This window comes from Gouania willdenowi, chromosome 24 (assembly GCF_900634775.1).
Source record: "Gouania willdenowi chromosome 24, fGouWil2.1, whole genome shotgun sequence".
Classification (NCBI taxonomy): Eukaryota; Metazoa; Chordata; class Actinopteri; order Blenniiformes; family Gobiesocidae; genus Gouania; species Gouania willdenowi.
Genome location: NC_041066.1, coordinates 25783058 through 25799556, shown reverse-complemented (window position 1 = coordinate 25799556; position 16499 = coordinate 25783058). Strand labels below are relative to the sequence as shown.

Here is a 16499-nt window from a genome sequence, read left to right as displayed (position 1 = left end):
AGCGGGCACCCGCCGCCGAGCCCAGAGCCAGCAGGGACCCGACCCCAGGCCAGAGGGACCCGGAATGGACGCAGCACCAGGAGCAGCCCGCCCAGGGAGGACGACCACACCCCAAGCCACATAAGGCACCAGGGGGCCGCCGGGAGTCTCCCCGCCGGCCCCCAGGCACCCCAACCTAGCCCCCCATGGCGCCCCAAATCACCTATTGTTGATGCCGCCCGCGCCACGGGCTTCAGTTTTTTTTTTTTTAAAGCCAGGGCCCCCTCCAAGGGCCAAGCCAGACCGCCTTGCCGGGATGTGGGCCCCTATGCATCCCCGACACCCTGCCTCACGGGGCACTGCCTAAGCAGGGGCCGTACCAGTAGGTATGCAAGGGCGCGGCACGCGGCACCCGCCCCGAAAGACCCCGAATATTATTGTTTACATGATTTCACTGCACATAAAAAACAACAAAAAACATCTAAAGCATAGAAATATGACATTAATAACTATAACTATACAATACTCACTTAATCAACCATATTAAGCATGTTTGTTGCAAATACTGAATATCAAGGATTAGTTATAAAGCTTGGCTATTTTTATTTTTGTCTTTTTCTCTTTCTTCTTTTCTTCAAACCTCATTTTATTTCAACTACATTTCTTTTTGAAAAAGTGAGAATACAGTTGTTTAACATTAAAAATATATATATATAAAAAATTCAACACTTTCCAGGTGACACCATTTAAATTTCAGGTGACCCCTCATGGGGTCACGACCCCAGGGTTGAAAAACACTGCATTAATCACATGAATGCAGATGTGATAAATATGATCGGTTCAAGAGTTAACTTTAATACCACTAAACTCATCTTACACGTATTAATCATTCAGAATGATAAAGGTTTAATATAGTAATGTTAGCAGATGAATGCTACGTTAGCGTTAGCATGGAGAGGAAACAACATCTAAAATTCTGTTTTTATTAAACTTTAATCATGTGAAGCACTTTGTATTAGGGCTGCAGAAAATATTAGTTTTTAACTCCTGTGAGGAAACAAAATACTAATAAATAAAAAACTCATAATTAAACGAAAATATTTGTCAAAATAAAGTAAGATATAATTAAATAATTTCATTGTTCGATTCCGTGATTTCATTGACATATAGATTTTATAGACCCTAGTGTAGTTGTTTACGCATACGGGCATGTGTCCTGTAACCATCTCTGATTGGCCAGCAGCCCAGGAAGGCGGTTCATATATATCATATCTAGGGATGTAACGATTCACTCAACTCCCGATACGATTCGATTCACAATACGATTCTCTCACGATTTTTTTCATTTACAAAATGTGACTGTAGACAAATTTTTTTTTTTTGGGAAAAAAACTAGAAAATACTGTATTATTTTCCTTTTATTTTTCATTGTCAAAAGAATCCCTTGACAAACTATTCAAAACAATGCAATATAACTAAAAATAAATCTTGAATTAAATAAATAAAGGAATAATACAAATGAAAATGAAGCCTATTAATTTAAATTCTGGTTCTATAATAAACAATGCAAAACTACATAATAGTTCTTTTTCTTTTAAAAGTGCAACTGAAAATGTATTTTGTGGCTTAACAATTGGACTTTAAAAAAAAAAAAAAAAAACCGTGATTACACTGATTTACGTCATATTTGTTTAGACCAGCAGAGGGCGCTGGTAACCCAGTGGTCGATTGTCATGCAGATATTCTAGCAGTGAAGAAGAGATGCTATGCTAGCAGACAGAGCTAATAGAAAAACATGACTTTTACAGATATTCAAGTAATATTACAGATATTCTTATATATTTATATATTTAAGAGTAGAAGGCGGCCAGACAGAAAGTATTAGCAGACTCCGCCCGCCCCCTACACTTCCGGATAGCGGTTAAAAAAAGTACTGCGATTCAATTGTCAGAAAATCGATATCAACCGTGATACCTATGAATCGATTTTTAACTGCCTTACGATTAATCGTTACGTTCCTAATCATATCATATATTTATTATATATATCACTGAAATGATAGAGACAGATTCATTTATTTCCTCATTTGAAATTAAATTATTACCAAAAAAAAGCACATAAGCACAAATAACTTCAATGGTGTTTTTATTGCTGATGAAATATAATTAAAAAATATTGCGTTTCACAAATTGGGAGTTTTTATTATGTTAATATTTATTTCACACAACATGTGACATGTTTAGTTTTTATTCTTCCATAAAGTGTTAAATCTGACATAAACTAATCTATGATTCTCTGTGGTTTTATGACAGTTAGACGTGTTCTTTTTATTTGGTTTATTATTACTAATATGGAGTGGTTAGCGTTAGCTCTTAGCCCAGTCTGTGTGTTGGTTTGTTAGCTTAGCATAGTTAGCTTTAGTAGAGTTTCCAGTTCATAATGGTTGCTACGGGTTCATCTCTGTCCCTGTGTTTGTAGAGCTTTGTGCGGATCTGATGGAGGAACTAGGATTGGTTCACTTTGTTGATGTTGATGTGGTTTTAACCAAGAAGTGGTTTATGATGTATCACAGCAGAGTAGCTTCTGGTAGCCATGACAACCACCTCACACACAGACGGCGGTGTGTGGTGCAGTTTTGGTCTGTGGAACAAGGTTTTTTGGGGCGTTCTTGGCTAAATTGAGGGACAAATGACCCTTGCTAATTTCTGACATGAGAATTTATTGTTTATATCGAGGGATGACAAATTCTTACCGGTGAGAATGTTTTTGACGATAAATCATAAATGATAAAATTAGTGAAAACTTTATTATCGATGTGATTAAGGTTAATGGTTCAGCCTTACTTTGTATTAAATGTTGTACACAGATACAGATACAGATGGATGCTATGCTATGCTATGCTATGCCCTATTAAATTTCGTGTTTTTCCCTTAAATTTTTTAAATTCAGGGTTTTTTTAGAAATATTAATATATATATATATATATATTTTTTAAGAAAATAATAGTTTTTAATTCCTGTGAAGAAATAAAATAAATACTAATAAATAAATAAAAACTCATAATTAAACAAAAATGTATGTCAAAAATATAGTAAATATAAGTTATAGTGACAGGTATTATTCTGACTGCTCCTTTTTAATTATTTATATATCATATAAAGATGTATGAGATCAGCATTAATGTCACCTGATTTCCTCTCAGGGATCAATGATTTACTGAATCTGATCAGATTTAATGATGAAGTTTTGATAAACTTAGTTTAAATGAACCTAATTTAAATGATCCTATTTTCTGTAGCTCTGATGAGATGTTAGAATGTAACATTTTAATATCGTTGTTCTAACAGACTTTTATTTTGTAAACCGGAAGTTCCCACTGAAACGGTTGTACTTGAGGTACGAGCTGAATGTGTACCTACGAGACACGGACAAAAGGCTGGAATAAAAAGAACTAAAGGACTGATATATTCTTAGTTATTCAGACATAACAGTTGTACATGACAGTTATAGCAGTTTTTCTATTATGACGAGCTAAATGGTGGAAAAAACCCAATATGAAGAGAAAACCAGTTAAAATCACTCAGTGAATTTGATGTGAATCCATTGAAAAATAACCAAGATACAGCATTTAGATGTGATGGCGAAGGATTTTCCAGTGACATTATAGGCCCCTCCCACTGATCACAGAATGTTTTTTCTTTATCAGCGACCTGCTTCATCTTATAAGATTCATCCAACATTATTTTGAAGTTAATGCAACATATCGTCTTTCTGCTAGAGCTGTTAGCATCAGACGCCACTAAAAGTGGCGCCCTCTGAGAACACAAGGCATGATGGGTAATTTTCGCATTGAGTCTTGTTTAGGGATGGACAGAGTTATATGCATTTTTCTATTATGGCATGCACCATGAACTTTGACCCCTACCAGTGTTTTTACTGGTAGGGGTCAAAATAAAATAGTCCACTTGAGATGAGCGTTTCAGAACTGTAAGCATCCAACTTGTACGATAAATATTTGCAGAGCTATGGAAAATTTAGTTTTTTGTCATGAGACACGACCTTGACCTTGACATTTTGGTGCCAAAAAGGACGACTGCACATCCTTGACATTGTCCCTATGAGATGACATACGTGTAATTAGTGCTGCATTAATAACCTAGGAGGAGTTCTAGGACAAACAAGCTGTAGAAAAGTTGTGGAAGAAAAATAATAACTCTTATGATTACAAAAAATAGCCATGATCATCTTCTCTGTCACTGAGCTAATTAGCATTAGCACATTGAAATATCACCTGACAGCAGCCATTAATGTTTAAAGGCAGAGCTGTCAAAAATTCAGTTAAGACAAAAATACAAGAATTAATTACAACCATATAGGGTTGTTACGATACTAGAATTTCAAACTCGATATGGATACTCAGAGAAAAACTCGATAGTCGATACCATTTTCAACACCATGGGGCAAAAAAGACAAATTTAGAAGCATAATTTCCTTTAATAAAGTTGAGAATACAGACTATGAACAGTATAGAAATTATTTTTATTAAGTGAAATGTAGTGCAACATTTAACACTTTTTTGAGAAAGTATAACTTTTTCTAACCCTCTAATGACATAAGGTTGAAAAGTATCTGTTCTCATTCTATTGGATCTAAGTCTGCATTTGACACTGTAGATCATACAATGTTGTTACACAGATTGTAAACATGGGTTGGACTAAATGTTAAAGTAATGGTTTAAGTTCTACTTGGAGGATCAAAGTTATTTTGTAAACATTGTAAACTTTGAATCTGACAGATTACCAATGTCCTGTGGGGTTCCTCAGGGCTCTGTTCTTGGACCTCTTCTGTTTAGCCTTTATATGCTTCCTTTAGGACACATTTTACACAACTGTAAGGTTGATTATCAGAGCTACGCAGATGACACACAACTATATCTATCACTGAACCCAGATGACTATGGTCCCATTGAGGTGTTGTGTGACTGTTTAGAAAAAGTAAACTGATGGATGAGTGAAAACTTCCTTCAACTAAACCATGACAAGATGGAGGTGATTGTCTTTGGTAACAATGAAAAGAGGACTGCTGTCAGCAAGTATCTGAGTCTGGATCTTTAGAAGATAAAGACCAAGTCAAAAACCTTGGTGTTCTGATTGACTCAGATCTGACATTCAGCATCAGATCAAATCTATCACAAAAACATCTTCTACCACCTAAAGAACATCTCCAGAGTGAAAGGTTTAATGACTCAGAAAGATCAGGAGAAACTGGTCCATGCTTTTATCTCCAGCAGACTGGACTATTGTAATGGTCTTCATCAAACATCTACAGCTGGTTCAGAACGCTGCAGCTCAGGTCTGAACCAGAACAAAGAGGTCAGAACACATTACACTGGCTCCCAGTCAGCCTCAGAGGAGACTGTAAAGTTCTGCTGCTGGTTATAAATGTGTGAATGGGTTTGGTCCAGAATACATCAGTGAGATGTTAGTCAGGTATGAACCCAGCAGGTCTCTGAGATCTATGGACACAGGTCAGATAGTGGAGCCCAGAGCTCACAGTAACCATGGTGATGCTGTGTTTAGTTGTTATGCTGCAAAGAAGTGGAACAAACTGCAGCAGAGCTGAAGTCAGCATCACATGTGAACATTTTTAAATCAAAGTTAAAGGAACTATTTTTCTCTACTGTATATGATTGACAGGGAGATTTTTTTACACATTTCCTATTGTTTTTCTCTTTTCTGTATTTAAGTCAATTTCCTTCCACTCATTGCTGCTTCTTTTCATTTCCTGTATTGACTTCCTTTGTTTTTCACACTAAAACTCTCTTTTCCTCCTACTTCCTGCCTGGATCAGAGGTCGTGGTGGAGTACGATTACGACGCGCTCCACGATGATGAGCTGACCCTGAGACCAGGAGACGTCATTAAAAATGTGCGACACATTGAGGAGGATGGATGGATGGAGGGGGACCTCCACGGGAGGAGGGGCCTATTCCCAGACAACTTTGTTAAGGTCAGAGCACGTTTAAACCTGCCCCTGTGGGCTCGTCATCACATGTTTGATTCTTATTACTCGTTCAGTGCCCGTTGGAAGTATGTATTCATATAGTGGGAGGAGCTTAAGTAGAGTTGTCAATTATGTCCAAATGAGTATGTGTTATAACGTTGTATGTACATAGAGGTGTACATACTGTACTCTGTAGTGTTATAAAGGGTTTATTTGTGGGTGTAAAATAAAATAGTGTGTGTGATTTATCTGGTTTAATTCTATGAAACATGAATATGATAAATGTGTTTGTGGTTTTTTTTACTCATTTGTGCAATTTTTGTGTAATTATTGTTTTTTTTTTGTTGCCATTGTAGTGTGATTCTGGAGTCATTTTGTGTATTCTTTGTATAAATATTTAATTTTGTGTTATTTTATTATTTTTGTTGTCGTTCAGTGAAAATATACTTGCATATGCCACCACTTCGGTTACAGTCTCGAGCCCTACTTCTGGGTGAACATCAATGTGTCGTCAAGCTGAAATAAAATTAAAATACACATTTTGAAATGACCAAATGACTCTAAAATAACAGATAAACACACTTGTGGTATTTGGAAGCCGGGGAGATGTTTGCTCCACACGCACACACACACACACACAGACTCCAAAAACCAACTATAATATATGTGTATATACAGTATATATATATACATATACAGGTGCTGGTCATAAAATTAGAATATCATGAAAAAGTAGATTTATTTCAGTAATTCTATTCAAAAAGTGAAACTTGTATAATGTCTACATTCATTTCACACAGACTGATATATTTCAAGTGTTTATTGATGATTATAACTGACAATTAATGAAAACCACAAATTAAGTATCTCAGAAAATTAGAATATTATGGAGAGGTTTAATATTAAAGACACCTGGTGTTCTACAAAGACCTTTAGATGTTCTCCAGTCTAGTTCTGTAGGTCTACACAATCATGGAGAAAACTGCTGACCTGACAGTTTTCCAAAAGACGTCCATTGACACCTTGAACAAGGAGGACCAGAGACAAAGGTCATGGCTAAAGAGGCTGGATGTTCACAGAGTCCAAACACATTAATAGAGAGGTGAAGGGAAGGAGAAGATGTGGTAGAAAAAAGTCTACAAACAATAGTGATAGCCACGCCCCCTGGAGAGGATTGTGAAACTAAACCCATTCAAACATGTGGAGGAGATTCACAAAGAGTGACTGTAGCTGGAGTCAGAGCTTCAAGAACCACCACGTACAGACGTATGTAAGACATGTTTCAGCTGTAGCATTCCTGGTGTCAAGACACTGAACTAGAGACAGCGTCAGAAGCGTCTCGTCTGGGCTAAAGACAAAAAGGACTGGACTGCTGCTGAGTGGTCCAAAGTGATGTTCTCTGATCAAAGGACATTTAGCATGTTCTTTGGAGATCAAGGTCCCAGAGTCTGGAGGAAGAGAGGAGAGGAACAGAATCCACGTTGCTTGAGGTGGAGTGTAAAGTTTCCACAGTCAGTGATGGTTTGGGGTGCCATGTCATGTGCTGGTGTTGGTCCACTGTGGTTCCTTAGGTCCAAGGTCAACGTAGACGTCTACCAAGAAGTTTTAGAGCACTTCATGCTTCCTGCTGCTGACCAACTTTATGGAGATGCACATTTCATTTTCCAACAGGACCTAACACCTGCACACAGTGCTAAAGCTACCAGTACCTGGTTTAAGGACCATGGTATCCCTGTTCTTGATTGGTCATCAAACTAACCTGACCTTCACCCCATAGAACATCTATGAGGTATTGTGAAGAAGAAGATGTGAGACACCAGACCCAACAATGCAGAAGAGCTGAAGGTCACTATCAGAACAACCTGGGCTCTCATAACACCTGAGCAGTACCACAGACTGATCCACTCCATGCCACGCCCACTGCTGCAGTAATTCAGACAAAACCAACTAAGTATTGAGTACATGATCATACTTTTCAGTTGGACAACATTTCTATAAATCTGTTTTTGTATCTGTTTTAATTAATATTCTAATTTTCTGAGACTGAATTTGGGATTTTTATTAGTTGTCAGTTATAATCATCAACATTAAAATAAATAAACATTTGAATTATATCAGTCTGTGTGTAATGAATAAATATAACAAACAAGTTTCACTTTTTGAATAGAATTACTGAAATAAATCAACTTTTTCATGATATTCTAATTATATGACCAGCACCTGTAAAATATATATATATATATATATATATATATATATCATAGGTGATATTGTCATTTTCAATATCGCCAAAATAGAAAAGTCGATATATCTTGAGTCTGGATATATTGCCCAGCTTTAGTTCAACTTCTAGTCCTGATCATTGGTTCACAGCTCAACTAGTCTGGAACACTGTGATGGTCTATGTCTCTATCCTATTCTGTTCTGTTCACTAACCAACCAGTGGAACCAGATGTTCTCCACCTCTGAACATGGTTCTAACAGACATGTATTCCTATAAAAAGAGGGAGTTGTTTCTTCCCACTGTCACTAAATGATTGTTCATGTGGATCTTGTTGGGTTTTTTCTTTCTTATTATGAATTTTATATTTTCTTTAAGCGCTTTGAGATGATTTTGTTGTAATATGTGCTTTATAAATGAAGTTTAATGAATAGTTGGGAGCTTTTTAAATGAAAACATGTACTTTGCCTCCAAATAGGTGTAAAAACACTGAACTAGATCATTTATGGGTTTCACTTTATAAAAGTTTTTGATGTAACTGTAATATGTACAGATTCTATCACATGTTGCTTTTATATCAGTGGGTTCTGCAGCTCTTCCAGTTGTTGACATGAAGGTTGAAACATTTGAAAACATCTCATCAGTTAATGAGACACAGAGTGGTTGGATCCATGGGACAGTGTAGTGAGATAGGTAATCTGCTCAGCAGCCTGGATTACTTAATCCTGTAAAGAGCTGCTGAACTTTGGTCCCGTTGGCTGACATGTTGTATTTCTTCTTCCTGGACCATGGAGCTGAGCGACGTGGGAGCTGCTGACAGGCAGCGTGAGACAGTAAGAGTTAAACGAATAAATAACTAATATAGAGAGGATTCTAACTGTAGCAGGATAAAGTGTCTTATGGTTTATTCTCTTTTTTTTGATTTGTTGTGATTTTAGTTCAGGTTTTCTGAAGATACTTTAATTCTAAATGTAGACCTACAGCAGAACATTGGTGGTGTTTTACATGAAGCAGTGAAAGTGCCATAACTTTTAAAGCATTTCAATGATTGTTTTAGTCATTTGTTTATTACCAGCAGGGGGCGACATATTGTTGTTGAATGTTTAAATTTTTATTCTCCACTAGATTTAGTTCAGTTCAACTTGTTTAAATATTAATTTAATGTTTGTTCTACTGAAATCTGATATTAAACAGGGTTTTCAACTCAAAAAGCTAAACATTAATGGCTTTTTTTTTCTCTAATAAAGTTTTACATATTTGAGTTTATGTTTTAACTAAATTAATGCAGGAAAACTTTATAAAGTCTTATCATTTGGTTTGTAATAAGATTATAATTATTTGACACAATTCAGACAATTTTCACTCTTTCATAAAAGGTATTTAAAAGAAATGTATTAGATCAGTGTTTTTCAACCTTAGGGTCGTGACCTCATCTAGAGTTGCCTAAAATGTTTAGTGTTTAACTCATTAAAATAATGTTTTAACCCAAACCCAACACAATGTTAAACAACTATTTTATTTCTGAAATATAAATATCTGTGCACTAATATTTGTAACACACTATAACAAACATGATCAAAAAAATTGCCTTTGGGGCCAGAAATGAGTGACATAAAAACAGGGTCACGATCCAAAAAAGGATGGAAACCAATAACGGACCCTAAACCAGATGTAATAAGAAAACACAAAGTTAGAATATGATTTATTTATTATACATAATTATGTGTTCAACTTCAGCAAAATAAATGATTAAAGGTGTTTTATGGTGTGATCAGGATCAAGTGTCGTATGTTGATCTGATCCTGGAACATTTCTTTTGTTTAGTCGTTCCTAGAATAATTATTGTTTAGGGTTTTTTCTTTGTGTGTGTGTGTGCGTGTGTGCGTACGTGTGTGTGTGCGTGTGTGTGTGTGTGTGCGCGTGTGTGTGTGTGTGTGTGTGTGTGTGTGTGTGTGTGTGTGTGTGCTGATGGTATCAGACACCCAATAGAAAACCTGATCAGCACGTTGTGTGTAAACATTGACACATATTTGTTGAACTTTTTAACGGACACATTTAAACATGTCAGAAAACTACACAGACTAGAAATGACTTTAATAAAATAAAACATGAATTCAGTCAACATTACTGTACAGTACTGTGATAAAATATTAAGTATTAAAAGTACACATACTGTAGAAGTAAACCACAAAGAAAAGTTTACCAGTATTAAAAAAAAAACTACAAAATATAAAGTATACCTTATACTCATAAACATGTACTTAAATATACCTTGATATGAAAACAATAATAATACAGTGATTCTTATATAATATATTCAAATAATGACACACACACTGTCATGTTTTAAATCGTTGTTCTCAGCTTCAGCTCAAACTGTACGACTGAATGTTCTCAGCTCATGATTCATGTTCTCACACTGTACAGACCAACACACTGACACCATGTGACTGTTCACACTGTACGTTCATACACAACACGTCACGGTTTCCCTAACGTACAAATTAGAAGAAGAAGAAGAAGAAGAAGAAGTGCAGAGACACTCACACATCTCAGCAAAAAGAGTTTAAAAAAAGAAAAGATGGTGATGTGATGGACAGACATGGACAGTACAGTCTGTCAGTTATACAAACACAGTCTGTCAGTTATACAGACACATGTGCAGTGTGAGCGTTTATGGTGAGATGGTCTGTGGCTCTGATTCATCTGTGAGATACTGTATTTATAACATGTTTGATTTCTTTATGACCAATGATTGTTGATCAGGAGCTGGTTGTGACCTCATGTACACTACACCATGTATACTACACTATGTATACTACACTATGTATACTACAATATGTACAGTATACTACACTATGTATACTACACCATGTATACTACACTATGTACAGTATACTACGCTATGTATACTACGCTATGTATACTACACCATGTATACTACACTATGTATACTACACTATGTATACTACACCATGTATACTACACCATGTATACTACACCATGTATACTACACTATGTATACTACAATATGTACAGTATACTACACCATGTATACTACACTATGTACAGTATACTACGCTATGTATACTACACCATGTATACTACACCATGTATACTACACCATGTATACTACACCATGTATACTACACCATGTATACTACACCATGTATACTACACCATGTATACTACACCATGTATACTACACCATGTATACTACGCCATGTATACTACGCCATGTATACTACGCCATGTATACTACGCCATGTATACTACGCCATGTATACTACGCCATGTATACTACGCCATGTATACTACACCATGTACACTACGCCATGTATACTACGCCATGTATACTACACCATGTACACTACACCATGTACACTACACCATGTACACTACACCATGTACACTACACCATGTACACTACACCATGTACACTACACCATGTATATACTACACCATGTATACTACACCATGTATACACTACACCATGTATACTACACCATGTATATATTACACCATGTATATACTACACCATGTATATATTACACCATGTATATACTACACTATGTATACTACACCATGTACACTACACCATGTACACTACACCATGTATATACTACACCATGTATATACTACACCATGTATACACTACACCATGTATATATTACACCATGTATATATTACACCATGTATATATTACACCATGTATACTACACCATGTATACTACACCATGTATATACTACACCATGTATATACTACACCATGTACACTACACCATGTATACTACACCATGTATATACTACACTATGTATATACTACACCATGTACACTACACCATGTACACTACAATATGTACAGTATACTACACTATGTATACTACACCATGTATATACTACACCATGTATATACTACACCATGTATACTACACCATGTATATACTACACCATGTATATACTACACCATGTACACTACATCATATACACTACACCATGTATACTACACCATGTATATACTACACCATGTACACTACACCATGTACACTACAATATGTACAGTATACTACACTATGTATACTACACCATGTATACTACACTATGTATACTACACTATGTATACTACACCATGTATACTACACTATGTATACTACACTATGTATACTACAATATGTACAGTATACTACACTATGTATACTACACTATGTATACTACAATATGTACAGTATACTACACTATGTATACTACACCATGTATACTACACTATGTATACTACACTATGTATACTACAATATGTACAGTATACTACACTATGTATACTACACTATGTATACTACAATATGTACAGTATACTACACTATGTATACTACACCATGTATACTACACCATGTATACTACACCATGTATACTACACTATGTATACTACACTATGTATACTACACTATGTATACTACAATATGTACAGTATACTACACTATGTATACTACACCATGTATACTACACTATGTATACTACAATATGTACAGTATACTACACCATGTATACTACACCATGTATACTACTGAAAATGGGCTAAACATCTCACAGTGTATGTCTGCCTTAAAGGAGTGTGTTTGTTCAGAGGAGGAGATGAGATGATGGTTCACACAGAGGTGTGAAAGGTTAAGAGGAGGAGGGGGTGATTGTGTTTCAGTGTAGACAGCAGAGGTGTGACTAGGGGTGACAGTAGGGGGTCCAGTAGCTACAGTATCAAATCTGTTGAAGAACATATTTAGTTTGTTGGTCTGGTCCACACCACCATCCAACCCTCTGATGGTGGCTGACTTAAAGCCAGTGATGGTCCTCATCCCTGTCATATATCTCATTTATTTTTGAGATAATACAGAATGTTTGCTCCACTATGTGACTTGACAATAACCAGCAGCACGACTTTACGGTCTCCTCTGAGGCTGACTGGGAGCCAAACTGGACTAATGACCTCTGAGTTGTTGCATCGTTGATATGATTGTCTTGTTTTTCAGGAAGTGAAGAAGGACAGTAAGGAGGAGAAGGAGACAAAGCATGAGACCAGAGAGGAATCCTCAGTGAGGAGAGAGAAGAGTTCAGGCACCGTAGCTAACCTGGTTCAGAGGATGAGCACCATCGGCCTCCCTACGGGGGCCTTCCCCCCTCCCCCTCCTGCTGCTTCAAAGAGTAAGCAGCTCTGCTACTTCCTGTTAGCTCATAGCGCTACACACTGTGTGTGTGTGATTAGTAGGTACATAGGCTCTAAAACTGTAAATAGTCCCATTTTAAAGGTAATTTAATGAATATGGTTGATATTAATGTGTTTGATAGACATACAGTAGATCTAAAAACAGGAGGATACCTTTAATACCAGTGTTGTCTTTTATAATGTCTATACAGAAACACTGGGCCTCGTTTTACTTTATAATGTCTATTAAAGGGACTACACACACACACACACACACACACACACACATATATATCAGCTCAAAGTCTGAATAGAACTTCTTAAAACTAGGAGTTCCTCATTTTGTGTTATTTATAAGTGATCAACCAGAAAAGATGGTGATAACAGAATGAAAGCAGTTATTTTAGATCTGATCTACCTTTAGTTTTACACACCTTTAGTATCTACTTTCATCTCTTTGTTGATTAACTGTGTTTATGGACTAAGGCGTGTCCCACCTCTGCTCCAGGTTCATTTCACGAGAATAATAATAATAATAATAACAATTATTATTATTATTATTATTATTATTATAATGTTCCATGTGTTGTAGTTTGGATCCTGATCAGTTTGTTTTCTTCATTTTTCACTTCTCACCTCTGGGTTCTACAAACAGACAAACCTTTGGTATTTGACTAAAACCATAATCTGTTCACACACACACACACACACCTACACATACCTACACACACACACACACACACACACACACACTAGGTTGACTAACCGGCTGGTTGTCTCCACAGAGCCAAAGCGAAGGCAGTGTAAGGTTCTGTTTGACTACCAACCAGCCAACGAGGATGAACTGGAGCTCAAAGTAGGAGATACCATCGACATCATTGAAGAGGTACCACCAGCTTTACTTTATGGTCTGTCCTTTGATTCAACCTCTTACTGTTGCCTAGCAACAAGCTGTGTGTTGTTATGTAGCGTGGGTGCAGCCGTCTTAAAGGGTTCTAGTGTTTGTAGTGTCAACAAGTCTGAACTAGTCCATCTTTGTTTAGTGGAAACATCTGGGCTTTACTTTAGCTTTAGCATTTATTAACCAACCACCGACAGATCTAACACACTAAGGTTCTACTTCCCTGGTTAAGGTTCTACTTCTCTGGTTAAGGTTCTACTTCCCTGTTTAAGGTTCTACTTCTCTTGTTAAGGTACTACTTTTCTGGTTAAGGTTCTTCTTCCCTGGCTAAGGTTCAACTTCCCTGTTTAATGTTCTACTTCTCTGGTTAAGGTTCCACTTCCCTGGTTAAGGTTCTACTTCCCTGTTTAATGTTCTACTTCTCTGGTTAAGGTTCTACTTCTCTGGTTAAGGTTCTACTTCTCTGGTTAAGGTTCTACTTCCCTGTTTAAGGTTCTACTTCTCTTGTTAAGGTACTACTTTTCTGGTTAAGGTTCTTCTTCCCTGGCTAAGGTTCAACTTCCCTGGTTAAGGTTCTACTTCCCTGTTTAATGTTCTACTTCTCTTTTTAAGGTTCTACTTGCCTGGTTAAGGTTCTACTTCTCTGGTTAAGGTTCTACTTCCCTGTTTAAGGTTCTACTTCCCTGGTTAAGGTTCTACTTCCCTGGCTAAGGTTCTACTTCCCTGGTTTAGGTTCTACTTCCCTGGCTAAGGTTCTACTTCCCTGGTTAAGGTTCTACTTCCCTGGCTAAGGTTTTACTTCCCTGGTTGAGGTTCTACTTTTCTGGTTAAGGTTCTTCTTCCCTGGCTATGGTTCTACTTTTCTGGTTAAGGTTCTACTTCCCTGGTTAAGGTTCTACTTCCCTGGTTAAGGTTCTACTTCCCTGGTTAAGGTTCTACTTCCCTGGCTAAGGTTCTACTTCCCTGGCTAAGGTTCTACTTCCCTGGTTAAGGTTCTACTTCCCTGGCTAAGGTTCTACTTCCCTGGTTGAGGTTCTACTTCCCTGGTTAAGGTTCTACTTCCCTGGTTAAGGTTCTACTTCCCTGGCTAAGGTTCTACTTCCCTGGTTGAGGTTCTACTTTTCTGGTTAAGGTTTTTCTTCCCTGGCTAAGGTTCTACTTTTCTGGTTAAGGTTCTCCTTCTCTGGCTAAGGTTCTACTTCCCTGGTTAAGGTTCTACTTCCCTGGCTGAGGTTCTACTTCCCTGGTTAAGGTTCTACTTCCCTGGCTGAGGTTCTACTCCCATGCTGTGGTTCTCAGGTGGAGGAGGGCTGGTGGAGCGGCAGTATGAACGGTCGATCTGGACTCTTTCCATCCAACTTTGTCAAAGAACTGGGAGCAGAGGACTCTGATTCCAACGAGGCTGCAGCAGATGAGACGAATAAAGATGAAAAAGGTGATTAAAGAAGTTCTGAATGAATTATTAATTATTAAAACTAAAAAACATGGCTGTTAAACTCACTTTAGTTCAGGGTCCAAGTAACGGTTTATCATCAGATTTAAGGCGTGAAAATGAGTAATTTAATCATGAATGTGCTCTAGTTTGTTTTTTAATAACTGATAATATCAAAGCAATAAGTGACACATTTCAGCCCCTGCAGGATCTTCACTTACAATTTATTTGATTTTGTGACTCATTTTTATTTTAGCTGGGGGAAATTTTGTGAAATAATTTGAAAAAAATGTGCAGTATTTGTAAAAAATTGAGTTCTTTTAAAATTTTGAGATTCAAAATGACTGCCATCATGTAGAAAATGTGAGCTCTGCTAAAATTGTGGCGTTTCATTGAGTTTGTGTGTAATTATAATTATAATAATAATTATATCTACAACTGAATTATTTTTTTAATTTATACAAGGATTCAGTAGAACCAGATGTTCTCCACCTCTGGACCTGGTTCTAACAGAGATTTATTCCACTGTCACTGTTTGTTCTTGTGGATCTTGTTGAGTTCTTTCTTTCTTTCTATGAATTCTAGATTTTGTTCAGCGCTTTGAGATGACTTTGGTATATTTTATAAATAAAGTAAAATTTACTGTTTTTATATATTAAAATAAATCTACAGCAGTTTTAAAAAAGCAAACTCGCCACATTTAGTTCTCCTTTGTTTGAATTATTTGTACTTATGGTATCTAAATATATTGTTACTGGTTTGGATATATT

At 36.6% G+C, this 16499-nt stretch overlaps 1 protein-coding gene across 2 annotated transcripts in view; it reads left to right on the top strand.

Annotated features, from left to right (window-relative positions):
- The window catches only part of cd2ap (CD2-associated protein), a 52714-nt gene that overhangs the window by 2612 nt on the left and 33603 nt on the right, over positions 1–16499 (top strand). Inside the window, exons 2-5 of one of the 2 annotated variants that reach the window (XM_028439630.1) lie at positions 5830–5987; positions 13224–13395; positions 14182–14282; positions 15597–15732. In XM_028439630.1, coding sequence (XP_028295431.1) covers positions 5830–5987; positions 13224–13395; positions 14182–14282; positions 15597–15732 — 567 coding nt within the window. Of the gene's footprint in view, positions 1–5829; positions 5988–8922; positions 9036–13223; positions 13396–14181; positions 14283–15596; positions 15733–16499 lie in introns of those variants that run through there. The other variant, XM_028439631.1, reaches the window with a different exon arrangement.